The 26,486-nt window shown below is 69.2% G+C and overlaps 1 protein-coding gene across 7 annotated transcripts in view; it reads right to left on the bottom strand.

Moving 5' to 3' along the window:
- Window positions 1–7,395, bottom strand: part of KIRREL1 (kirre like nephrin family adhesion molecule 1) — a 67,613-nt gene extending 60,218 nt beyond the window's left edge. For 6 of the 7 annotated variants that reach the window (XR_013374288.1, XR_013374289.1, XR_013374291.1 and 3 more), the window contains exon 1: window positions 7,209–7,395. Coding sequence is in view for 2 of the 7 variants with exons in the window: in XM_077887238.1 (XP_077743364.1) it covers window positions 7,209–7,260 (52 nt within the window). In the remaining 5 variants the exon portion in view is untranslated. The remainder of the gene's footprint in view (window positions 1–7,208) is intronic. The other variant, XM_077887239.1, reaches the window with a different exon arrangement.
- Between the last annotated feature and the right edge of the window lie 19,091 nt (window positions 7,396–26,486).

Genomic DNA, 26,486 nt, shown 5'->3' with positions numbered 1-26,486 from the left:
AGGAGCGGGCGGCCGCCTGTGGGGCCCTGGTCCTCAGTCTCCTTGGCCGTCTAAGGGAAGGGCTGCAAATCTCACCTGGAGGGCAGCCTGGCGGGCGAGGCGCCTGGAGAAGGGGCGTCAGGGAGGAGTGAGGGGGGCTCACCCTGGACAATGGAAGCGGGACTCACACGCCCCGCAGTGCCCAGTCCCGCCTGGCTTTCCCCGACCTCCCGGGATCTGTCCCGGTCTGTCCCACATCACCTTGCCCCAGGCCCCAGCAGACCCCCCCGGCAAGTGACCTCCAGGGCCCCCCCCGCCCCCGCACTTTGCAGCCACACCTTGGCTCCGGAAGTTGGGCAATTCGGCGGCACTGGCCCTCCTGTCCGTCTTCCCGCCGTTCGCACATCCTGTCCATCCCTGGCCCTGGGCCTGCACGACGCCCTCCCTGGCCCCTGCAGCCCCCGGGGCGTGGGGTCACCCTGCGCAGTGATGCCAGGACCCGGGGCACGCACACCTGGGCTTCTGGGACGGGACAGGCCTCCGATATCGTGTCATTTTTTAAAATTCCTGCATAACGCCCATAAGGCTGTGTCAGACACAGTGACATACATTGGCTGGCTTGAAAAAATAAAATGACTTCTCCCCATTTTACGGAAGAGGAAAGGGGCCTCCTGAAGCCAGCGAATCAGGACAGGAGGCCCTGCGGGGCAGGGACGGGGCCTTAGGTCTGCGTCTGTCCACAGGAGGCGGTTCTGCCGATGAAGGGCCCGGTGCCCCCACCTGCCACACGCCTTCCCTGAGGCTGTGCCCCCTACGCTGCCGCCAGAGGCCAGAAGGGGCGGAGAGATAAGGAGTCCCCCAGAGTCCAGAAGGATCCGCATTCCCCTCCTGGCCTGGACAGCCTGAGCACAGAGCCCCTGACCCCCCAGGACCCCCCCAGGACCCCCCTAGGACCCCCAGGACCCCTCAGGCTCGGCTCCGCTGTCCCTTCTCTGTGGAGGGACGCCCCCCAGGAACGAGGGAAGCTGCCAGGGAGAGCTAGAGATTCCCAGGCCTGCATTCAAGACCCTTCATCCAGAGGAGGGCGGTTGGCTGCAAGGCCCATTTATTTCAATCCAATCCCAATTTTGTTAAATGGGCTCAAGGAGGGCAGGGAGGGAGGCGGCATCACCCCCGGGGACAGCAGAGGCTCCTAAGCGTTGCTGGAGAAGCCCAGTGTGGAGGGAGGGGGAGACCGGGAGCTCCGGGAGCCGAGGGGGCAGAGAGCAGGAGGGGAGACAACACGCCGCCCTGGAGCTCGAGCTGCCCTCGCCCCAGGTGCTCAGAGGACCTCGGCGGGGCCGGGCGCTGCGACCGGGGCAGGCGGGTGCGAGGGCTGGGGGCTGCAGCGGGGGGTCCCAGGACGGCGCCCTGGCCGGGAGCGGCGTGGATGGGTTGGCCGGGGCAGACCGGGGACCCTGTGTATGGGCGCATGTGGGCTGAGAGGTGGGTGGGTGACGGGGCACGGGCGGCGGGGTGAGCGTACAGACACGTGCCCGGGGGCACACGCTGCACAGAGGGCCTGTGCACGACGTCCTGAGGACACGCGCACTGGTCCCGACCGCCTCCCTCCCCAAAGTTGCGGCTCGGGCTGCAGCCCCAGCTCCTCCCCAGCTCCTCCGTGGCTTCCTGGCCTCGACCCCGACCATCTGCCTCTCTCCTCTGGCTCTTCCTCGTGCGGAGACAGAGCGAGGACAGACCTCCTGCCCCAGCACGTTGCCATGGGTCCGACGTCGGGCACTACGACTCACAAACACAAAGCGGGTCCTTCCTAAGAGCCAAGGACCTCCTCCCTCACTAGAAGTGCGCCCGCAGTCGCTCCTGGCTCCGGGGTCGGCCTTCCCGGGCCTCCTGTCTCAGGTCTGTCCCCTCCGCTGCCGCCCTTCCCCGGCCTGGGCCCCACTGCCCGGGAGGACAGCCTGGAGGCCCCGGGCAAGAGGCCAGGCTGGAGCTGGGGGTCAGGAAGGCTCTCAGCCCTGGACGCAGGGCGACGGATGTCCCCGCCGGGCGCAAGCAGCCCCCGGGTACCAGGGAGACAGAGGCATTGGCCCCCAGCCCCTCCCTGCAATCACCTCTGGCGGGGTCCGCGATCTCATCTCCCAGGCGGAGAAGCAGCACCGTCCTGCCCGCGTGGTAGGTGCTCGTGTCCCTCCCAGAGGAGGTGGCGTGGGCGGCGGTGCGGAACCTGTGGGGCATTCCGCAGCCACAGAGACCCGAGCGGAGGAAGAAGGGGGGCAGCAGGGGTCGGGGCAGGACGCACGGTTCCCACCCCACTAACGAGGCCACAGAGCGCCCACGCGGGGCCGGAAGGTGGCACGGCCGGGTGCCAGGGGTGCCGGGGAGGATGCGGCTTCTCCCCTCCGGGCTGCCCCAGCTCCCGGGGATGCTCGGCACTCGGAGGCACCTCCACCCATCGGGGGGCCCCGTACACACGCATGTGCATCATGGAGGCACCTGGACGCAGGCACACCCATTGCAGGGGCCCCGGGACACATGTACACCCATCATGGGGGCACCTGGACACACCTGAGCCCGTCATGGGGGTCCCCGGACGCACGCATGCCTGTCATGGAGGCACCTGGACACATGCACACCCATCACAGAGGCCCTGGGACGCACATACGCCCGTCGCGGGGGCGCCTGGACACACCTCCGTCTGTCATGGGGGCGCCTGGATGCATCTGTGCCCATCATGGAGGCACCTGGACACACGTATGCCCATCACGGGGGCACCTGGACGCATGTACGTCTGTCATGGGGGCACCTGGATGCATCTGTGCCCATCATGGAGGCACCTGGACACACGTATGCCCATCACGGGGGCACCTGGACGCATGTACGCCTGTCATGGGGGCTCCTGGATGCACCTGCGACCATCATGGAGGCACCCAGACCCATGCACGCCCACCGCAGGGGCGCCCAGACACAGGCCCATGGGGGGGCACCTGGACGCACCTGCGCCCGTCGTGGGGGTGCCTGGCTGAGTGAGGGCTTTGTAGCCACGCAAGGAGAATCTTAACATGGGACCCGGCACCCCAGGTACGGCCTTGAACAAGTTCATTGAACTCAGCTTTGGTTTCCTCATCTACAAACTGGGGAGGGAAGGACCCACTTCACGGGGTCATTAACAGGACTAAGGGACACGGTGAGAAGCACACGGTGGGAGTTCAGCATGCACTGATTCGGGTGCTGTGCTGTGCGCCCGCCCCCCAAGCTCTCGTCACCCATGCTTGGCCGCGGAGCACCTCAAAGCCCCCATGCACAGGCCGCCGCAGACCCCGCCTCGGTCCCGCCAGGAAGGCCTGCTCCGAGGTGACCGCCGGGTGCCCCCACAGGTGCTCCCACAGACGCGGCTGCAGCCAGGGAAGCTCCTTTCCAAAAGGCCACGCAAGAGCCCGGTCGCACCACCCGAGGAAACCCAACCCGTACTTGGACGGAATAAAGGATTTGCTTTTAAAACGCGAATGAGTTCCCCTTTACGGGATGCTCCCTCCCTCCCTTCCTCAACTGCCATTCCATGGCCCCCCGGAGAGATCTATCCCTGGGGGCACGTGGGGTCCCTGGGGGCAGAGGGGACACAGTGCAGGCTTTGAGGTCAGTGGGTTCCCACAACTACCAGCAAGACATGGACCCCGTCTGCACCTCAGTTCCCCATCCAGGAAAGGGGACCAGCATGGAGCCGACCTCGGGGCTTGTTGCGCGGATTAGACTAGAGGACGCGGGGGCGGGGGGGGGGGGGGGGGGGGGGGGGGGGAGGGTAGTAGCTGGTGCGAGGGCCTCGCAAGTGACCCGCACTAGTTCCAGCTCAGGAACGCAGCCACCTCCGGCTCGTGTCCCTCCTCGCTGCCTGCTGGGGCCCTGGAGCCTTCCCCCTGGAGGGAGGGCCAGCCTCTTCCACTCTGCTCTCCTGCCCGCCCCGGAGCTCCCGACACCTCCAGCCCACCTCCAGCCCTCCGAGGCTGCTCAGTTTCCCCTCCTGCCGCCCCCACCCCCGCCGAGGGGGCCCTGAGGTCGAGGACAAGAATGGAGAAGGCAGAGGAGCACAAGGAGGACCTGCGAGAAGGCAGTGGCCACCCGCCTGCCGCCCTCGAGGCCCAGCCGCAAACCCCGACAGCGACGCGCCTCAGCGGCAGGCGCTCGGCAGCACGTTCACAGCCGCCCCGACCCCATGGGGTGCGCCTTCCGTCCTCGGTGTCCTGGTGAGCAGAGGGAGGCCCGGAGAAGGCGCCAGCCGCGCTCAAGCTGACCCAACATGTGCACTGAGGGGCCGAGGGCCGAGGGGCCGAGTGGCCGTAACCACGGTGCGAGCAGCCTGGAGCCCGCCATGTGGTCACCACGTTAGCCGGCGCGGCCTTCCCACACTGCGGCGCTTGCATCCCGCCAACCAACCCATCAGGGAGTCACGGGCACTTCATTCGAGTGCGCGGCACTGGTGTCAGAGACTGGGGCGCGGGGGACAACTCAAGACCCGTCCCCAGGGCAGGACGGCCAGGGGAGCCTCCATCAGGACACGGGCTCTCCAGGCGACGGCTGAGCCGGGCCTGGTGACCACGTGCGGTGGGGACCAAGGCCCGGTGCCTCCCCGCCTGTCCCTCACACGCCCGCTTTAGCCCCGAGGGGAAGGCGGCGTCCCCCCAAGGTCAGAGGGGGACCCATGGCTCCCCGGCCTCCAGGCGGCCCAGGGGGCGTCTGCAGCCTGTGCGCAGGGGGAGGGCAGGGCGGACTCCCATGGAACCGGGGGTGCAGGAGGCTCTTGAGGCCTCCCCTGGCGCGTGGCGGGGGGGGGCCCTGGGGACCTCTGGGGGCTGGAGGGACGGATTCCTCTCCTCCCCCCCTCCATCCCCCGAGGCAGCTCCCGCCCCAGCCAGCCTGTCATCCCACATTGCTCTGATTAGCTATAATCTTTCTTTTTCAATTTCTCCTCCCAGAGACTGGGGAGCGAGAAAATCTCCCAGAAAATGAATAAATATTTCAATTTTCGGCGCAATCAGTCTGAGGAGCCGGCGCATGATGGAAACGGGGGGAAGGATAATGGGTTTCATTTAGATAAGATACAGAAAATTATTTAGTGAAAAATGAAGATTGATGAAGCCCATTGAAATTCTTTAAAACGCGAGTTTTATTTCTCTGCCTGGGCTGAATCTGTCCTCCCCCCTCCTCACGGCCCCCCCCCCCCAATTTCACTGCTGCCACCTTCTCCCCTCCCCGGCCTCCCCCAGCCCCTCCCCCTCATTCCTCTCCCACTACCCCAGTCCCCGACCTGGAACTCTTTCTCTCCAAGGATGGAGGCCAAGGAGCATCCCGCACCCCGTGGGGGTCCCAGTGCCCCCAGGTCCCGGCCCGGCCCTCCCCAGGCTCCCCAGGCCCTCCCAGGAACCTCAGCCCGGGACTTCCTCTTCCTTCCCGGCCTCGTCCCCCCTTCCTTTCCTTGGGCCCCCTCCCCCACCCAAACGCTGCACACCCCGACATCACATCGGTCTCGCTGTCTGTCCTGTGGGAGCCAGGGGGGCGCCAGGCCACCCCGACCCTCGCCGGTCCTGGAGGGCGGGAGGCACCAGCGCGCTCCCCTCCTTCACCGCCTCCTGCCCATCCAATCCACATGGCTCCCCTGCTTGCTAGCTGCAGCTTTTGTCGCTTGGAGCTCACTCTGCTCCAGACTGCTGACAGGCTGGGGCTGCGGGAAGGGAGCGGACACGGCCTGCCCCCGCCACACGCCGCGTGACCCCGCCGGGCTGCCCCCCACCCCTCGCAGCCGCCCGGCAAAGTCAGAACTTAGGTCCTCTTCCCAACTTTCTGCCAAGTGGCTGCTTGGCCTGCCAACCCCAGGGCCAGGCCGCCCTCCGGGCGCCGCCTCCCACCCGGCTCCCACTGGGGATGAGCGCCCTTCCCGTGTCTTAGCTTGTGCTGGGGGGGCCCGGGGGGCCCCGATGGGAAAGAAGGGTGCAGGCCAGCCCTCCACTGAGACAGCCGGCGGGCCCTGGGGGCTGCAGAGGGCCTGGCGACGAGAGGAGGGGTCCCGCAGCACCCCCATCCCTACACACACGGGCGGCCCGGTGCAGCCAGCACCCCAGGGTGTTGCTCGGCAGCCTGGCCTCCACCCACGGGGGGACCCCCGTCTCCACGATGCGGGCTGCACACCTCCCTAGGTGTCTGCTGTGTGGACGTCCCTTCAAGTTTCTTTGTTTGCTGGAGGGTTGGTGTCTGTGGAAGGGCTTTGGTGTGTGCGTGTCCTTGTGGACGCCCGCCCGCACACATGCCCGTGTCTGGGTGGGTTGGGGTGTGTTTGGGTGTGCGAGCGTGCAAGCCGCCGTGGGGGAGGAATCTGTGTGCCCGGTGCCGGTGTCTTTGTGTGGATGTGCCAGCTCGCTCGGGGGATGCCTGTGGGGAGGTCCGTCTCCCTAGGTGAGTGGCTGTCTCGGCCGGGGCCGGGGCCGCTCCTCCGTGTTGGTGTGTCAGCTCCATTTTTGGAAGGGGGCGGCCAGCTCGGCGGGGTTCACTCTTCTGGGAGTGAGACCCAGGGGAGGGGAACGTGCACCCCGAGCCTGGGCCCTCAGCTTCCCCAGCTCCCCCACGCCCAGCTCGGGGTCCGCTCGGGCCTCATCCCTCTCCACCGCTCCCTCACCTCCCGGCGGGAGCCTCTCCCCTGCCAGCTCCTAGTAAGCCCCACGGGCAGGCTCTCCCCCAGGAGGGACCCGCGCCCCCTCCAAGCGCCCCCCAGGTCCAGCCGCCCAGCTGCCTGGAAGTCGCTCCCAGCCGGTGCCTCCGCGGGCAGGGGTCCCACCGGGCCGGGCAGCCCTCCCGTGCTGCAGGGGGGCGGCCCAGGCAGGCCGGAGCCCCCCTCCCCGCGCCCCTCCCCCGGGCTGGCCTGGGGTCGGGATTCCCTCGGCATCTTCCCGGAGCAGGGTCCCCGCTCCCGGCGGCCCGACCCCAGATCCGAGCCCCCAGCGCCCTGGCCGCCCCGTCGCCGCCCCTTCACCCCCCATCACCCCACAGGACCGGCAGGGGCGGGGAGGCCGCGGGGGGCTCGGGGGGCGCTGCGCGCGGGTCCCGCCGCGGCCCGACCCCAGCGCGCGCCCGGGGACAAGTTGGGCGCATCCGCGGGAAAGTCGGGCCCGCGCGGGGGGGGGGGGGGGCGAGCCCGCGGGCGCCGGGAGCCGGGAGCCGGGAGCCGGGAGCCGGGGCGGCCTTACCTTGCGAGAAAGTGTCGGAGAGAGTGAGGATCCAGACGAGGAGGCTCAGCATGCTGCCCGCCGCCCGCGCGCAGGGGCCCGACTCGGCGGCCAGGCGCGGGGCGCGGGCGGGAGGAGGGCGCGGGCCGGAGCCCGCCCCCGGCCCTGCACACGCGCGTGCACACGCGCACACACGCTCGCACGCGCGCACCCGGCGCGCACAACTCACTTCCCGGCCGCGCCCCCCGGCCCCGCGCCCCCGCCCGGCCCCCGCGCCCCGCCGCCGCCTCCCGGCTCGCGCTCTCCGGGGCTCTTCCGCCCTCGGCGCCTCGGCCCTCCCCTCCCCGCCCCTCCCCGCCCCTCCTGACGTCTCCCGCCCGGCCCGCCCCCGGCCCTCCGGCCCCCGGCGCGCACGCACACCCCTCGCCCGGACGAGATGCGGCGGGCGCGGGACCGGGGCGCGGGGGCCGGGGGACGCGGGGGGACGCGGAGACCCGGGGGGCGCGGGGGACCGGGGGACCCGGGGGGGGGCGCAGGGGACGGGGGCGACGCGGAGGATGGGGGGCGCGGAGGACCCGGGGGGACGGGGGGGACCTGCGGGCGGGGATGGCGGGGATGGGGAGGCCGGCGGGGGGGGGGTCGGGCGGGCAGGTGGCGGATCTTGGAGTCAGAAACCACAAAAAGCCTGCTTTCTCCTGGTGAATCCCACACCCAGACTCTAACCCCGAGATCCCCGAAATCGGGAATTCTCGGTGCCCTCCCGGGGGTGGGGAGGGGGCGGTGCGCGCGGGTCCCCGCCTACGAAGCCCGGAGCTGGGACCGCAAGCGGCGCCCCGGGGCCGCGCCCCCGCCCCCTTCCCCGCCCCCTCCCCGCTCCCGGTGGGGCCCGGCCAGCTGTCGCAGCCCCCGCCGCGGGAAGGGCGCAGAGGCCTCCCGCCTTTGTTCATCCCGGGTGGTTCCGTCCAGGAGGAGAAAGTAGGGAACTCCGGGCTGGGGGGGGGGGGGCGGGATCTCGAAGCCGGACGAGCTTGCGACCCTCTGGGGTTGGGAGACCTGGGAACGGGGACGGGAGGGAGGCCCTGGGGGCGCCGCGGCCTTTCCTGGGGGTCCCTTTCCTCGGGGCCCAGCTGGGCGACCCGCCCCCTCCCAACCCCAACCAGATGCTTCTGCGCCCAGGGCTGGGGGGGTCCTAGGGGAGGAAGGGGGCGGAAATCAGACTCTGCGCAGCAACCGCACAACTTCGCGGGATTCTGGGTCTAGACAGGGCTGCGCTCGCTGCTTTCCACCACTCCTGGTCTCCTGGGTCCCTAACGCTACCCGCCAAGAATTCTGGATTTCGCCCCAAAAAGCAGGCGCACGGCGCTCCGGTGCCCTCTGCTGGCGCGAGGTGGCTCCTTTGGGGACCCTGAGGCCGGTGACCGGTCCTCGCGCACCTGGGGGGCGGATGCTGGGGGGACACCAGCTCGCGCCCGAGGCCCCACACACTGACCCCGGGGAGCCCGTCCCAGGTTCAGAGACACACGCGCCCCGCACAGCACACCTGGAAAGTCAGAGCCGGAGCCGCCGAGGCCGAGGAGGAGAACCAGCCACCCGGGCACCACCGAGCACGTTTCTCCCGTGCCTGCTTGTGCTGCACAATTCTAGGCCTTGGAGATACAACAGTGAGGGGGGGGGGGAATTTAAAAAAAGAAAAGGAAAAGTTCTTCTTCCGTAGTGTTCCATCCTGGAGGGGAGGAAGAGGCAGGTGTCACGTGCGGTCACTGCCGCTTTCCCCATGAATACGTACGAAATGTAAAGTATACCAGGTGGCAGTGAGCACAGCGAGGGACGCACAGGGGCAGGGGAGACCGCCCTGCTAGAGGGGCCCACGGGCGGTGACTCAGGTGAGGCTGAGGAGAGCAGGCCGGGCCATGAGGGGCAAGAGCACGCTCAGCTGAGAGCTCCTCAGCTGCCACCCTCCTGCTTCTGCTCAGGTGTGACCGTGATTCTCTGTGCGGGACGGACGGCGTTGTCCTGACTGATGTCCCTGCCACCTGGAAGCCCCAGCAGCAGGACAGCCAGCTGCCCTGCTGCCGGAGCAGTAGCCCCCCCACCCCCGGCTCCCGGAGCCTCCTTGCGCCTCTGTAACTGCACATCCTGGCCCCCTCCATCCTGGCCCGCTCTGTCCTGGCCCCCTCTGTCCCAGCCCCCTCCGTCCCAGCCCGCTCTGGCCCAGCCCCCTCCGTCCCAGCCCCCTCCATCCTGGCCTGCCCTGTCCCGGCCTGCCCCATCCCGGCCCCCTCTGTCCTGGCCCATCCTGTCCCGGCCCCCTCCATCCCGGCCCCCTCCGTCCCGGCCCCCTCCATCCCGGCCCCCTCCGTCCATCCTAGGACACCCTTCCACAGAATCCCCTCCCGTAAGCCACTGGGTGCCCAGATCAGGAGCCAAAGACCCGCCCCAGCCCGGGGCCCTCGACGCCAACCGGGAAGCAAAACCCCCTGAGAAGCTTTTTAAAAGCTCCAGGGCCTTGGCCTCACTCCAGAGGCTGATCGTCCGGGGTGTGGGGGGAGAGCCCCGAGGTGCTCGCCCTGCCCCGCGGCAGCACTGCTGATGGCCAGGCCCGCGCACCCCAGGCTGCGCTCTGCTCCCTCTGCTCCGGGCTCCTCTCTGTGGTGCAAACGTTGCCAAACGTGCCAAACGTTGATCCAGCGAATCAACTGGATTCGCTGAGCCTGCTGGAGCCTCCGCACCGGCTCTCGTCCCAGGGCGCAGTGTGGGGCTGCACCCCCAGGGTCAGGTGGGGGCCCCAGAGGCCGAGCCTGGGTCCTCTCCGCCGGACTAGACACCGCGGCCCAGGACACGCATCTGCCTCCTACCCCGTCCAACTTGGTGCCCCTCGGGGCAAGGGCTGTGTGCGTCCCTGCTGCGTCCCGAGGGCAAACGGGAGGAACGGGAGCTGCTCTTGCCACCCTCCAGAGGGGCAGCAGGACCGTCGAGGACAAAGCACGTGGGTTGGGACACCTGCCAGGGGATCATCACACAGGCAGTGTCCCTCATGTTCCACGTGACCCGGTGGTGTCTCCCGGACCCAGTTCCTCCCCGACCCGGTTTCTTCACCTGCAAACGAGGATGAGAGCCCTGTGGGGGGGCGTGAGGGCGACAGGGGTCAGCGGCTGTGCAGCTCTCAGCGCCCCGAGCCGGGCCTTGGAAGCCGCCTCCCACACACGGGTGGGCGCTTGGCCCGGCCGCCCAGACAGGCCTGCGCCTGCAGATGGAGGGAGGGGTCCCCGGGGACATGCCACCACCGAGGGAGAGAAGCCGCGTAAGGTTATATATGGAGTCACAGAAACATTAATAACTTTTTGAGAACAAAAGCAAAAAGAGCAAGAGGTCGGCGAGTGAGCAGAGGCGATTTATGGCCCTCGGCGGACGAAGCCACGCAGAGACACAGAAGTGGGTTCTCGGTCTGGAGGAGAGCAAACAACGGCAGAAGCCTTCTACAGATTGTCCCGTTTCCCCCGAGGGGGCGGGGGACGTGCCCCGCTGCCCGCGGGAGACAGACATGGACAGCGAGGCCTGCGGCCTGGAAAGCCCTCCCGACAGCGCGGCGCCCCGAGCCCGTCCTGCCTGCGCCCGGGCCGTGCCCTCTTTGGCCTCCTCCCGAGCTCCTCAGGCACCGGGGCTCCTCCCGGGTCCCCCTCGCCCCCAGTGGCTGCGTGGACCCGTCCAGATGGCGGCCTGGGGCTCGCCTGCAGCGACGCTGCCAGCCCAGACCCCGCAAGGGAGCGGCACGGCTGGTGGGGTCTGCGGTGTGCGGGGCAGGTGCCCCCCGAATCCTTCCACTCCTGCCTCAGATCCCAGCCCCGACGTGGGGACAGGTCCCTGTAGTAGAGGCAATGCAGGGTCGCGGCCTGAGCCCGCGGGGGGGGGGGGGGGTCCTGCTGAGCTCGCCCCTGCACCCAGAGCCGCCCAGAGCCCCTGACTCCACAAGGTGCTCACCTCCTGCGTCTGAAGGTGGGAACGGAGGCGGATCCCACGGAGAGGGCCGAGTCCCTCATGTTCCCTTTCTCCTGGTTGGGCTTCCTTGGTCCTCCTCCCAGGCCCGCGGCCTCCACACCCCGCACGGTCCAAGGGCTCCTGCCTCAGCCCCAACCCCGTCCCCAGACCTGCCTCCACCGTGGGGCCGCAGCGTGTGCTCCTGGCTCGGCGCCACTGGCGGGGCCCCAGGGCAGCCAGCGTCACCGCGTCACCGCCCAGGGTGCTCCGGCCTCTGGACGGGGGACAGGGTTTCAGGGTAGAGAGGAGTCAGGTCCATGCGGGGGGAGCTTGGAGTCAGGCTGGCTGAGAGCAGGACCCTGGCTGGGGGGAGATGAGCCCACTCACCTGCGCATCCATCCTGTGCACATGCACGGAGGTAGCACCCGGGACGGGAAACTGAGGCAGGCTCAGCCCCTGCGGCCCGGAGCTGATCACGCGGGGTGGGGAGGCACAGACGGAGGGAGACGCCCGCAGAGCCCGAGAGCATGCGTGTGTGGAGGTGCCAGGACCCGCAGTCACGTCCCCGTGTGGACCACGCCCCTTTCCTCACCGGGCCTCGGTTTCCTGCCAGGGCTGAGGCCCCGGACCCATGGCCCCTCGGCTTCTGTGGGGCGTCAGGGGCTGCTCCCCGGAGAGGCCGCGGAGGGGTTCCCAGGGGCGCAGGTGCGCTGGGCAAACGCCCGGTCAGAGGCTGCTCCCACCGCGTCCCAGCTCCCTCCCGCCGGGAACGGGCCCAGCGGGGCTTGCCAGACTGGCTGCGGCTCTGGTGGCATTTCCTAAAGGGACAGATGGAGGATGTTGGTCTCATGTCCCCCCACTGCCTGTGTTCCAGCCTCCGAGGCACAGCCAGCAGCGAGGCCCTGGCACCCCGTCCGCCCCCCTGGCGGGCGCCCCTCCTCCATAAGCCCACCTGCCCCGGCCTGGCCCCAAGTCCTCCCCCGAGAGCCCGACACTGGGCTGTGGAGAGACACCCTAAGGGAACACAGGCCAGAGGGAAAAGAGCCCCCTGACCCCCCTGAAAAAGACCCCACAACAGGAACCGGCTGCTCCCGAGTACGGTCCTTCCGGGGGGGGCCCAGGGAGGGGGAGGCAGCCGCCAGGGTGCGGGGGGGGGGTGCAGGGGGTGAAGGAGCAGCCCCGAGGCCCACAGCAGCAGCTACACGGGAGCCGTGGGCCCTGGGGATGTGGGGCGCGCTCCTGGCGCAGACGTGGCCGTGGTTTCATGGGCGCTCACCGGGTGAAGACGTCGCCGGCCGACAGCTTATCATGGGTCCGTGTCGTGAGGAAGGCACCAGCCTCCGTCCTGTTCAAACCCGGGACCGCTGGCGGGCACCTCCGGGTGGGGGACGTCCTCGCCGTCCGGCGCCTGGGGGGGGTCACCCCACGGGGTCCCCGGGGGCCTGCCTCTGCCCTCCGCGGCCCCCAGCTCTTGCCCGTGCTCCAGCCTCCCTGGTGGCTCTGGGGCCTTTGGGGTGCACTGGGCCTTGCCCTGCTGACTCCGAAGCCGCGCACGGGACCGTCCACTGTGGCGATCGTGGTGCTTCCCCTGTAGTCGGCTCCCTGGACGGAGACACGCAGACCGACGTCCCTTTTCTGGATTGTGCAAAGGCGACAGGGAGCCGCACGGCTGGCAGTTGGGCCGCGGGAGGGAGGCGATGGGCTGCAGGAAACCAGTCCTCCAAGGCGCTGCAGGGAGAACAGAGACGGCGCGGAAGTGCATCTCCCCTCCTCAGCGTGGGTGGTGGGGACACACGCGTTACCCAGAATGTGCAAAAAAAAAAAAGAAAAGAAAAGAAAAGAATAAAAGATCCCAGGGAACAGTGAACAAAGCTATAAATACCGCCGAGTGTCGGGCGACATCACCTGAGCACAGTGCGGCGATTTATGGCCAAGTCACGGGACCCTACAGTGTATTTATAACGGAGAAACTCGGCAGCATGGCTCATCGTCCGCGGGAGGCCACAGGCCGGTTCTTCTGGTGAAACAGCTTGGCTGGGGGCCCCGGGGGGCTCAGCGGCGGGGCGTCGGCCTGCGGCCCCCCGAGACCGAGTCCCACGTCGGGCTCCCTGCACGGACCTGCTTCTCCCTCTGCCTCTCTCTCATTCTCTCTCTCTGGGTCTCTCATGAATAAATAAATAAAATGTTTTAAAAAAAGAAAAAAACGAGTTCTGTGGGCCAGGCTCCTGCCCAGAGGAACGAGAGAGCCCTGAAGATCGGCGCGGTCGCCCCGAAGGCCCAGCGGCTCCCGGTTTCCCGGTGGATGGTGAGCCCTTGAGCCGCGTGCGGGACACACGCCTGGTGAGCCCTCTGTGGCCTCGACAGCCCTCTGGACTCTACGCCCAGCAGCCTCCGGTCTCCAGGTCTTCAGGGTTTCCCCAAACAAGACAGGGTGTCACCGCTGTGCCCTGGCCCTGCTACCCCTCGCAGGCGGGCAGGCGGGCGGGCTGGGACCAAGTCACCGCGTCCTGCCACCGGGAGCAGCTGTGGGGCATGCGCGGGCCGGGTCGCGGGGTGGGGGGGAGCCCGAGAGCAAAGCCCACCTGTGGCGGGGTCCCCGGCGCGGCCCCGAAGGGCGTCCCAACGCTCCAGCCGTCAGGGCCGTGTGCTCGGGGGCTGCTACAGAGAAGCTGGACAGTCGTCGTCTCTTCTAGGGTGGCTCAGGATTGACTAAGAAGGATGCTGAGGTGCTGTGGCCGTTCCCTGGCTGTCCCTTGGCCCCGGGGCCACCAGCAGTTGCAGCCCAAGATGCACCACGGCCCCAGCGGGCCTCCCCCCGCACGGTGGGGGTTGAGGAAGCTGCCTTCACGCTGCAGCCTCCCCCTTGGACCTTCATACCTCGATCCCGCCACCCTGAGAGCTCCCCTCCTGTCTAAGCCTCGGCCCCACCCCGCCCCAGGTGTGCCTTCAAGGAGAGTTAGCACTGGGCAGGGCTTTAACCAAAGGAACACATCTCTCTCTTTTTTTTTTTTTAATTTGCCTTTGTTTTTTATTTTTTTTTTTTACAAATATTTTTTTTTGTAATTTTTTATTTATTTATGATAGTCACAGAGAGAGAGAGAAGCGCAGAGACACAGGCAGAGGGAGAAGCAGGCTCCATGCACCGGGAGCCCGATGTGGGATTCGATCCCGGGTCTCCAGGATCGCGCCCTGGGCCAAAGGTAGGCGCCAAACCGCTGCGCCACCCAGGGATCCCTTTATTTTTTTTTAAGATTTTATTTATTTATCATGAGAGACACAGAGAGAGAGAGGCAGAGACACAGGCAGAGGGAGAAGCAGGCTCCGTGCAGGGAGCCCGACGCGGGAATCGATCCCGGGACCCCGGGGTCACGCCCTGGGCCAAAGGCAGATGCTCCACCGCTGACCCCCCCCCCCAGGTGCCCCCCAAGGAGCACATTTCCGACGGGGTGATTATGGACACTGTACTTGACGGGGAGCCACGCGGGTACGAGACGGGCCTTCCAGGACGAGCCCGTAGACTACCGCCCGCCAAGGGGCCACAGCCGGAGGTGGGCTGACCGCCCACTGACGGGGTCCACCCGCTCACGGCGCTGCACGGCTCTGGGCGGCACTTGCCGGCCTGGCTCCGCATACGAGACACGAGGGTGCCACGTTAGGACACACAAGCGACGACGTCTGTTGTTCCTTTTCTTCGTGACTTTTGCGTAAGGCGACGAGCAGCGGGTGTGGTCCTCCCCGATGCTTTGTCGAGGGGGACGTCCTGAAACCGCTCGGCTATGAAGAAGGGCCCAGCTCTCCTGTTTCCACGTTTGACGAGCATCCTATGATCGGACACAGGATGACCTCCGCAGCGACTTTAAAGCTCATTAGGCATCCTTAAACACTCTCAACACCAAAAATGTGCATTTTGACCAACCACAGCGGGGGAAATCTGAACAATCCTCCTCTTTCGATAAAAAAAACTCCTAAACTATTATGAAGAGTCAAAGGGTGTGCAGCCAAAAAAAGGAGAAAAAATATGACGTAGCGTCTCAGTTACTAAAAGTGATTACGTTATTTTTCTGGGTTTTTAATGAGCTTTTCATTTCCCAGCGTCTAGAAATGCATAATCGGTTATGATTCCTTTTCTCATTTTTAAAATGGAATTTCACTTCTGTACCTATTTGTGAGCTTGTAGTCTTGTGTGTTCCTTCTCTTCCGGGGGGCCTCTTCCCCACCCCACCAAACAACGCAGGCTTCATGTCCCACAAAATTGGATCCACTTGGGCCACGGAATCGGTATTTGATTAAGATGATGATGAATAATGATGGTAGTGGTGATGCTGGGGACCACATAGTAGTGGTGGTGCTGGTGGTGGTGATGGCGATGGTGGAGGTGATGCTGCTGCTGGTGGCAGCCCTTGTCCTGGCCCCTGCCCTGAGCCCGCACCGTTCCACGGCTTTGCTGTGATTCGTCTCATCCGCCTCCAGGAACCTCATTTCCTCCATCTTACGGGGGCGCAGGGAGCGCCCTGGGCCTTGAGGGAGCCTGCCCGGGGCTGCCCAGTGGCGCTTCCAGGCCGGACGCGAGGCAGCGGCCTACTCTCGGTCCTCATCCAAGTCCTGTCGCCCTCATGTGCGGGGAAGGGCAGGGTCCCCAGACCCCGAGCAACTTTGATACTCAGGGTCAACGACCCGCTGGGGACCCCTGGCAAACAGCAGGGGCCTCGCAACTTCGCCCCCGCCCCCATACCCAGCACCAGCCACCTGGCCCTTCGCCTCCGCGGGGGGCGGGGGACCGCGGTTGGCTGCTGTGACCTGGGGGCCCTGGGGCACCGGCCACCCTCCAGACAGGAGCCTTTAGCAGCTCGGCGCCTCCAGGGATGGCTGAGGTGGCGCCGGCCGCCTGTTCATTCCCTGGAAAATAAACTGGAACCACCAGGGGCTGGGGCCGGCGGGGGGGGGGGGCGTGGGGAGCACCACACGGCCCCTGGGGCCTCAAAGAATTTCCAGCCGCCCCCCCCGGCCCCCTGGGTCCCTGCCCAGGCTGCACCCCCTCCTGGCCTGCACCCCTCAGGTCTGCATTCCCTCCTGGCCTGCACCCTTCCTGGCCTGCACCCCCTCCTGGCATGCACCCCCTTCAGGTCTGTGCCTCCACCAGATCTGCACCCCTCCTGATCTGTACCCCCTCCTGACCTGCATCCTGTCCTGGCCTGCACCCCTCCAGGCCTGTACCCCTCCTGGCCTGTGCCCCTCCTGACCTATACCCCCCCCCGATCTGTACCCCTTCCTGACCTGCATCCCTCCTGGCCTGCACCCCCTCCTGAACTGCATATCCTCCAGGCCTGTACCCCTCCGGGCCTGCACCCCCTTCAAGCCTGCATCTCTCCTGGGCTCACTTCTCAGCACAGCTGACCTCGCCTCCGGACACAGCTCCGCGGGCTCTGTGACTGCAGCATTTCTCAGACCCCGGAGGCCACAAGTCTGGGAACTGAGGGTCCCGCAGTCACACAGCCTGGCTTCTCTCGTGGCTTCGTGGGGACTCACTCTGTGCCCCGCGTCCCAAACTCGTCCTGTAAACTCGCCGGTCCCGCTGGGTCAGGGGCCCCCGGATGGTCTTGTTTTATCTCGATTCCCTCTGTGAAGGCCCTGTTTCCGTGCACAGTCACGTTCCGCGGTCCCGGGGCTGGGACCTCAACATGTGACCCTGGGGGACGTGGTCCAGCCCGTAGCACCTGCCACGTGGGAGCGGTCTGTGCCCGCATCCTGCCCTGAACAGGGCTGCCCTAGGCTGGGCACCGAACCTCCCCAAGTGGCTGCACAGACGCATCCTAACTCCTCCTCTCTTGTGAGGTGTCCCCTCCCCACCAGACTCAGCGCCACATCCCCCTGCCCCTGCCACCCCCCCCCACCCCGGCCCTGGGGGATGAGGCTGGCTTTGCTGCATCTTCTGGCGTCGGCAAGGCCACAGGCAGGTGAGGTTGGCCTTCCTCCTCCCTCCCCGGGTTTTAGCCCCGCGGTCCCCTCCACCGGGTTCCAAGGGGCGGCCAGCGCAGCTCTCAGGCGGCTCCTCCTTCACTCTCCCCGTGGCCATGGCGCGGGCCCCGTGACCCTGTCCCCGAGAGGGGCGCCGGGCCGCTTCCCCACCGCGGGCAGGGGCCGCCGGCTTGGCCAGGAGGGGTGCACCTGCAAGGGCTGGGAGGGCCCCGCGGCCTGGAGGTTTCGCCCCAGGACCCCGCTGGCCCCCCGCCGTGAGCCGCTTGGCTGGTGACACCGGCCCCTGGAGCGAGTCCCCCGGAAGGGCTGAGACCAGGGGTGACTCTGGAGCCACTTCTCCCTGTGCGTGTTGCCGACGGCTGCACCGGCTGGGCCGCTCACGGTTTGTAGGCCGGAAGCCTGCGCGGGAAGCCGGCCCGAGGCGGGGTGGGGGGGGGGGGGTCGGGGGGCAGGCGGTGGTCTGGGGGTGCACGGCCTGGGAGCCCGGGCCGGGGGTCTGTGTGGACGCGGCGACTGGCTGGGGCCTCCGGGCTCCGTTGCTGTGCTGTGGACTGACGGCCTGGGCCCTGAAAGCCAGCGCTGCCCCCCGCTCCCGCCCCGGGGTTGGCTTGGGGCCCAGCTTGCCAGCCCTGGCGCAGCCTCCCTCACCCCTCCTCCTCCCTCCTCCTCCTCCCTCCTCCTCCCTCCCTTCCTCCTCCCTCCTCTCCTCCTCCCTCCCTCCTCCCTCCTCCCTCCTTCCTCCCTCCTCGTCTGCCTGCGCCTCCCCCCAGGACACTCCCTTCTGGTGATCTCAAACCACTTGCCGTGGGACCTGAATTAGACGGGGAAAGCCCTGGGCTCACTGCCGTCAAGGGTCAGACTGTAGACAAGAAGTTAAGAAAGGCTCCGCACATCTCAGGCTCTGGGGATGCCCGCCTCCTCCAAGAAGCCCTCGGGAGGGCTCGCTCCGGCCTCTCCCTTCTTGGAACGAGGAACGCCCACGAGCGGCAGTCCAGTCGTACCCGAGGTCCTGGACGCTCAAAGGCTGCCCCGTGAGTCCTCGGCAGCAGTGGCCAGAGAGCGGCCGGGGGAGGCCCTCATCCGTGTCCCACAGACAAGGAGGCCGCAGACACTCACCCGCAGCCCCGACAGGCAGCCTGGCCCTGACCCGCGCCAGCGTCTCTGGCTCCCGCACCCGCCGCCTCTCACGGTCCAAGCCACTGAGCACGCGTGTGCACACACATGTGTGCCGACGGCCGCTTTCCAGCACCTCAGGGGACCCGGGGCTCGGGGTGGGGGGTGTCCTGCTATGTGCCGCCTCCGAGATCCCTGGTTCTGACCTCAAACCCTCCCCTGCGTGCAACAGGTGAGCACCTGCTCTCAGCATCCTCTGTGCAACCTGCTGGCTCTCAAGGAGTGAGGAAGCCAGGGAGGGGGTCTGGGGGAATGGCTTAGTGATCTGGGGGACATGTGGGGCTGGCTGGGGAACCTGGGGGGCCGGCTGGGGGACCTGGGGGGCTGGCTGGGGGGCCTGTGGGGCTGGCTGGGGGGCTTATGGGGCCGGCTTGGGGGACCTGGGGGGGCCAGCTGGGGGATGTGTGGGGCCAGCTGGGGGGACCTGTAGGGCAGGCTGTGGGGACCTGGGGGGCCGGCTGGGGGGCCCGTGGGCCCGGCTGGGGGCATGTGGGGCCTGCTGGGGGGCCTGTAGGGCTGGGCAGGGGCCAAGACCCGCCGTCCAGCAGCCCCGGCCAGCAGACTTGACAGCCAAGTGGTGTCTAAGCAGCACTTCCTGCAAAGTGCCCTGCAGGGAGGTGTAATGCGTCTCTATTTAAAATTAATTTTTCAGGATCGGAAGCCCGGGTCTGAAAGGCAGCACTCCCCTGGTGGCCTTGGGCAGGCCCAGAAAGCCGTAACTCTGGAGAGAGACGCAATAAACCAGAAAAAACCTCCTCCCAGGTGAGCAAGGAGCCGCGTGTCTCCCTAAGAGAACGTTCTCGCCGATGCTGGCCATCACCTCGCAGGTGCAGGCTGCCCCCGCCCCCCCCCCCCCCCCCCGCCCCGTAGGTGAGCTGGTGGAGGGGCCGAGGCCCTGCAACCCGTGCGCACGAGGACTTCTCTTCCCCTCTGCTCAGGCTGCGTCTCTGCTCACACGTGAACGGGGCAGCGGACAGTGGCAACCTGCGGGCTCGTTGCCAACAGGGAACACCAGGAGCCCCGGGACCCCCGTTTCCACCAACGCTGCGAGTGCCCAGGGGCGGGGATCACGGGATTCCTTCCTCCGTCCCTCCAAGCCGTGCTCAGGGTCCACAGCGAGGGGGGCGCTGCCCCAGGCATCATCCAGAGACCTGGGCAGGCTCGACCTCCCTGTACGCAGCGGGCTGGGCCACGAAACCACTCGGTAAGGCCTGTCGTGCCGCCGGTGATGGCAAGTCCTAAAGTCAAAGGGGAGCAGGAGGTGCTGGGGGACGCACTGGCCACAGAAAGCTCCTCGGGGGAGGGGACAGGAGAGCCCTGAGGGGGTCAGAGGCGCAGGGACGGGGGGGGGGGGGGGGGGGTGGTGCAGAGCTTCCTAACCAGGTCCAGCAGGTTGCGGAGGCTGGAGGGCAGGAGGGCGTCCGGTGTTTGAGGAGCCGCGAGGACAGTGGAGGAGGCCGAGCTCAGCCCCGGGGCTTTACCTCCGACATGACGCGCTGCCAGGGGAGCTCCGGGCCTGGGTGAGAGCAGCACGGCCGGGGTTTGAACAGGAACAGTGGCCGCCGAGGGCAACACGGAGGCCAGAGGGGAGCCGCTCAGCAGTCGGGCCAGGGCTCGGCGGAGCCAGAGTGGGGCACCTGCGGGACGGAGGGATCCTGGCCTGGCTTGAGGGTGGGACGCCGGGTGACCTGTGGGGTTGGGGTGAGGGGTGGTGGCGGCAGCAGGTGCCCTGAGGGCCACATCCAGCAGGAGCTTGGGCACCGTCGTGGACCGAGGAGGGAAGGGGGGCGGACGGAGTGGGCCCAGGGGGCAGGGGGGCGGCCAGGGCAGGAGGGGAGCTTGGCTCGGGCCTGACCCTGAACGTGCGGCGTGCACCCGACACCAAGGGCCGAGCCCGCAGGGAGTCGGGTGACGGACTCGGGGATCAGGAGAGTTCCGAGCAGGAGATGTGACTTTGGGGGTCACCATAGAGGTGGCATTCAGGGCCTGGCTGAGGTCACCACGCCGTGTGAGGTCGCCCGCAAGAGGCCGCACATCCAGGAGGGAGACCAGCACGAGCAGGAGGGGGAACACGGGGTGCCCCCCGGGGCGTGGGAAAGAAGGGGTGGCCGTGCACGAGCTGCGGCGCGGGACCCGAAGCAGCGTCTCGGATGTGGGCTCCCCGGGAGCTCGGCGCATCTGCCCCAGAGCCGCGCTGCACCGTGCGGCCTGGGGACCCGCAGGACGAGGCCGTGGGCAGGTGGCTGCCGCGCGGGGTCGGCGTCCCAGGCCTCACGGCAGGGCCGCCCCAACTCGCCGGTCGGGGTGAGGGCGACGCGCAGGTGCCCGCAGCTGTGGCCACGGAGGGGACGCTCAGTGCGCGGATGGGGTGCGGCGACCGGGGTCGGCAGCCTGATCCTCGGTCCGGGCACCGAGCCGTCCGAGGGGCCGCGGCCGCCATGGGGTGCTGGCTCAGCGGGCGCCACGCAGCTCCTTCCTCGAGCCTCGACTCGCAGCACACTTGGGGGGGACACTGAGGATCGGAGCCCGAGATGCATGGGGGGGCGCACTGCAAACACCGCTTTTGATGCGAATGGAGGCTTTGCTCCTCAGGAGAGGACCCCCCCGTGCCCCGATCTCCCCGGAGTCTGGACCCACGAAGATGGTGCATCTCCCTGCACCTGCCCCGCTCTCCAGGCCTCCCCCCCGCGGTAGTGACCCCGGTCACCCGTCAAGTGTCCATCATCCCCCAGGCTGGGACCACGTCCCGCAGGGCAGGACCCTGACCCCCAGGGCAGGACCAGGACCTCCAGGGCAGGATCAGGACCCCCAGGGCAGGACCGTGACCCCTAGGGCAGGACCATGACCCCCAGGATAGGACTGTGTCCTCCAGGCCAGGATCAGGACCCCCAGGGCAGGACCGTGTCCCCCAGGCCAGGACCTTGACTCCCAGGGCAGGATCAGGACCCCCAGGCCAGGACCACGTCCCCCAGGCCAGGACCAGGATCAGGACCCCCAGGCTGGACAGGGGGTGAAGAGAGCCTTCCTTCACCCGCGCTTGTCTCCGGACGGCACCTGTCCTTCCCCGCCTCTCCCAGTGTAGCTCAGGGCTCTCGCCTCGCAGCATCCGTGCTAGAGCCCGCGGTCCGCTCCCCGCCCAGGTCCCAGAGCACGGGCGGGAGCCGCGGGAGATGCCGTGCACCTGCCCAGCACCTGCGGGCTGCGGGAGGCCCGTGTCGTCAGCTCTGGAAGACGGAGGTCGTGTCTCCTCCAGAGCCAACAGAAAGCCTCGGGCGGGAGCCGGGGCCTCGGTGGCGCGCAGCTCGGGGCCTCCGGGAGCCCGCATGGACCCTCCCTGGAGACGAGCCCGTGCCGCAGGCTCTCCGCGCCCGATCCCTGGGCTCCGTCCTCCGGCTGGTCCAGGCCTGAGCTGCACCGGTTGGGGGATGGCTCAGGCTGGTCGTGGCCGGGGTGACGGCAGTTGGAGCGGACAGCGGAGGCCTGGACCTCAGGGGACGTCGGGCGCTCTGGGCCGGGCTCCGTGTCCAGGGGCCGCGGTGGCTCCGGTTGCGGTGAGGCAGCACCTGAGGCCGGGAGTGGGTGAGCGAGCGCCCAGGACACCCGGGGGTGTGCCGAGGACGAAGGAGCTGGCCGGCGTCCCCGCGCCCCTGGCTGACGGTGGTGCTGGCGCGGGGGGTCAGGGGATGCTGGGGAGGCTGTCACTGGGTGGGGCCGTGGGCACGTGTGCGTGTGCGCAAGGGTGTCACCCGTCCCCCAGGGTCCCCTCCTCCTACGGCCGAAGGTGCTGGAAACTAGTGACGGCAGCTCACCCCCCCCCCCCCCCCGCTGTGAGCCACAGAGCTGAGAGCCACCCGTGGACGGTCCAGGTCATCCTCTAAAATGTGCTCTGGCCCGAGGATGCAGAAGCTCGGGAGCCTGCTTGTGGCTGCTCGGCCGGCGCGCCGGAGCCTGGTCGGGGTCAGCAGCAGGCCTGTCCACGGACCGGGAGCGTGGGTGCCCCCCCAGCAGCCCTAGGAGCCGCGGTGCGCTCGGCACCCGCAGCGTCTCAGCTTCGCCTGCGCCCGGGGAAGGACTGTCCCTCCACCAACCTGCAGGCAGCCTCCGTGGGGCTCTTATCCCAGCCGTCCAGCTCAGTGGGGACCCGGAAACCCCCCGCTTGGGCGCAGGCTCCAGTGTCTCCACGGGCTCCGTGCCCCCCGGGACTCCGAGACGCCGGTCACACCGAGCACCGTGCTTTCCCGCGCATCACATGGAGCCCCCGGGGTGTGCGGCTGGTTGTTGGCTTCCCAGAATCCAGCGCGCAGCCTGGGGCCCCCGAGGCACCACGTGTGTTCCCCCAGCGAACGCCGCTAGGAAGGAGCCCTGGGCCCTGCGGTCACCCCAAGGACCCACCTCCGGAGGCCCAGGGTGCCGATCCGCCCCTGACCTCACATCCTGGGGCAGCGGCCCAGGAAGCGGGCACCTGGGGAGCCACCGGGCGGCTTGCGCGTCCCACGCCCTCCGGACCTCAGCTGTGAATCAGCAGGTGCCAGGATGTCGCCTGGAATCACTCATTTACAGGGACTTTGTGACAGATCCGCGGCCCCATCGTTTATCCCTCTGACGGCGGAGCCAGGGTCACACTGGTAAATACCCACGTACTGCGCAGGGTGGAGGGGCTCCCGGCAGGTGACTTACGATCTCACATGTGGGGCTGGGAAACGGGGGAGGCCGGCTGGCAGGTGCTCAGGGCGACGCTGGCTGACCCAGGGGGCCGCACCCAGGCCTCATCCTCAGGGTCGGTGAAGAGGGCAGGCACACGTGCACACGGAGACGGGCTCAGCCCCGAGCCCTGCACGTGCCTCAGCTGATGCCGGGGCCTCCCGGACGTCCCCGTTCCCGCCTGGCTCATGACACCCTCTGCCTTCGGGTCAGCGTAGCCGCCGGGCCCAGGATGTGTGTCTTCACCCCCGTGCACTTGCTTGCGCCCACGGGTGCCTGATGGCCGGCTCTGCCTTCCCACCACTTTGGGTTCAGCTTCTAGCGCAGAGCCCGTACCCCCAGCAGCCATAGCCACCGCACCCGGGCATGGGGTGTTGGGCCCTGTCCCTGCCCGGGGGCCGCGGGCCTGCTTCCTGAGGCTCAGGCCCTGGGAAGGGGCCCTCCCCTCGCGGCCACCAGGCCTACCCACAGCGGGCTCCCCGCGCGGCTCCCTGGGCTGACCAGGAGGAGACCCGTCCTCTTCCCGCCCCTGCCCTCGGCCCAGCCGAGCTTCCTGGAGCTGGAGCCTCCGCTCAGGCCGATGCAGCTCAGGCTGATGAAGCTCCCGGGGTGGGGCGCGGGGGGGCTCGGCCGCAGGGAGAGGGCACCTGGGGGGAGTGGGAGGCGCAGGGTCGCCCCAGCCCCAGGGCTCCGCCCGGAACACCCTCAGGGCCCCACGGAGCTCGCAGCGCCCTCGGTTCCCTGGTCCCACAGTCCGCGTCCCGAGCCGCCCTGCTTAGCTGCTGCTACGGACCGAGCCCGGGGCCCCAACCCGCCCGGGGGCCCTGACCCCACGCACCGCCTTCGGAGACGCAGCCTTTGGGAGAGAACCGCGGTTCAAGGGGCTCGTGGGGGTGGGGTCCCGGCCCCGCAGGAGGAAGAGGCCGCGGAGCTGCGCCCCCACCACCCCCGCCCCGCGCACGGAGGGCCCCGAGGACCAGCGAGGAGGGGCCTCGCCAGCACCAGGACGCGCCCAGGCCCCGGGCTTCCGGCCTCGGGGACCCGGAGCAGCTCCGAGCTGCAGCTGCGGCCGCCCGCGTGGATGCTTCCCGCGGGCCCCGACCGACCCGCAGCAGGGCTCGCCCCGCCCCCAAAGGGATGATGGACAGCGCGAGGCCCCGCCCCCGACCGGATGATGGACAGCGCGAGGCCCCGCCCCAACCGGATGATGGACAGCGCGAGGCCCCGCCCCCGACCGGATGATGGACAGCGCGAGGCCCCGCCCCCACATGGAAACCACAGCGCGAGGCCCCGCCCCCAACGGGATGATGGACAGTGCGAGGCCCCGCCCCAACCGGATGATGGACAGCACGAGGCCCCGCCCCCGACCGGATGATGGACAGCGCGAGGCCCCGCCCCCACATGGGGAACCACAGCGCGAGGCCCCGCCCCACAGGGACTACAGCGGAGGCCCCGCCCTCCACTCGGACACGACTGCCCCCGGCCGCGCGGGCTCCGCAGACCCCAGACCTGTCCTGCACCGGGCCCTGCGCCTGGCACCCCCAGGTCCCAGCCTGTGTCCCGCAGGCCCCGCCCCAGGTCCCAGCCTGTGCCCCGCAGGCCCCCACCCAGGTCCCAGCCTGTGCCCCGCAGGCCCCGCCCCAGGTCCCAGCCTGTGCCCCGCAGGCCCCGCCCCAGGTCCCAGCCTGTGCCCCGCAGGCCCCCACCCAGGTCCCAGCCTGTGCCCCGCAGGCCCCGCCCCAGGTCCCAGCCTGTGTCCCGCAGGCCCCGCCCCAGGTCCCAGCCTGTGCCCCGCAGGTCCCCACCCAGGTCCCAGCCTGTGCCCCGCAGGCCCCGCCCCAGGTCCCAGCCTGTGCCCCGCAGACCCAGCCCCAGGTCCCAGCCTGTGCCCCGCAGGCCCCCACCCAGGTCCCAGCCTGTGTCCCGCAGGCCCCGCCCCAGGTCCCAGCCTGTGCCCCGCAGGTCCCCACCCAGGTCCCAGCCTGTGCCCCGCAGGCCCCGCCCCAGGTCCCAGCCTGTGCCCCGCAGGCCCCCACCCAGGTCCCAGCCTGTGCCCCGCAGGCCCCGCCCCAGGTCCCAGCCTGTGTCCCGCAGGCCCCGCCCCAGGTCCCAGCCTGTGCCCCGCAGGCCCCGCCCCAGGTCCCAGCCTGTGCCCCGCAGGCCCCCACCCAGGTCCCAGCCTGTGCCCCGCAGGCCCCGCCCCAGGTCCCAGCCTGTGTCCCGCAGGCCCCGCCCCAGGTCCCAGCCTGTGCCCCGCAGGCCCCCACCCAGGTCCCAGCCTGTGTCCCGCAGGCCCCGCCCCAGGTCCCAGCCTGTGCCCCGCAGGTCCCCACCCAGGTCCCAGCCTGTGCCCCGCAGGCCCCGCCCCAGGTCCCAGCCTGTGTCCCGCAGGCCCCGCCCCAGGTCCCAGCCTGTGCCCCGCAGGCCCCCACCCAGGTCCCAGCCTGTGCCCCGCAGGCCCCGCCCCAGGTCCCAGCCTGTGTCCCGCAGGCCCCGCCCCAGGTCCCAGCCTGTGCCCCGCAGGCCCCGCCCCAGGTCCCAGCCTGTGCCCCGCAGGCCCCCACCCAGGTCCCAGCCTGTGCCCCGCAGGCCCCGCCCCAGGTCCCAGCCTGTGTCCCGCAGGCCCCGCCCCAGGTCCCAGCCTGTGCCCCGCAGGTCCCCACCCAGGTCCCAGCCTGTGCCCCGCAGGCCCCCACCCAGGTCCCAGCCTGTGCCCCGCAGACCCAGCTCCAGGTCCCAGCCTGTGCCCCGCAGGCCCCCACCCAGGTCCCAGCCTGTGCCCCGCAGGCCCCCACCCAGGTCCCAGCCTGTGCCCCGCAGGCCCCGCCCCAGGTCCCAGCCTGTGTCCCGCAGGCCCCGCCCCAGGTCCCAGCCTGTGCCCCGCAGGCCCCCACCCAGGTCCCAGCCTGTGCCCCGCAGGCCCCGCCCCAGGTCCCAGCCTGTGTCCCGCAGGCCCCGCCCCAGGTCCCAGCCTGTGCCCCGCAGGCCCCCACCCAGGTCCCAGCCTGTGCCCCGCAGGCCCCGCCCCAGGTCCCAGCCTGTGTCCCGCAGGCCCCGCCCCAGGTCCCAGCCTGTGCCCCGCAGGCCCCGCCCCAGGTCCCAGCCTGTGCCCCGCAGGCCCCCACCCAGGTCCCAGCCTGTGCCCCGCAGGCCCCGCCCCAGGTCCCAGCCTGTGTCCCGCAGGCCCCGCCCCAGGTCCCAGCCTGTGCCCCGCAGGTCCCCACCCAGGTCCCAGCCTGTGCCCCGCAGGCCCCGCCCCAGGTCCCAGCCTGTGCCCCGCAGGCCCCGCCCCAGGTCCCAGCCTGTGTCCCGCAGGCCCCGCCCCAGGTCCCAGCCTGTGTCCCGCAGGCCCCGCCCCAGGTCCCAGCCTGTGCCCCGCAGGTCCCCACCCAGGTCCCAGCCTGTGCCCCGCAGGCCCCGCCCCAGGTCCCAGCCTGTGTCCCGCAGGCCCCGCCCCAGGTCCCAGCCTGTGCC

The sequence above is a fragment of the Canis aureus genome, chromosome 38 (genome assembly GCF_053574225.1).
Source record: "Canis aureus isolate CA01 chromosome 38, VMU_Caureus_v.1.0, whole genome shotgun sequence".
Taxonomy (NCBI): domain Eukaryota; kingdom Metazoa; phylum Chordata; class Mammalia; order Carnivora; family Canidae; genus Canis; species Canis aureus.
The sequence above is the reverse complement of the archived record's forward strand: the minus strand, read 5'-3'. Positions and strand labels throughout refer to the sequence as shown.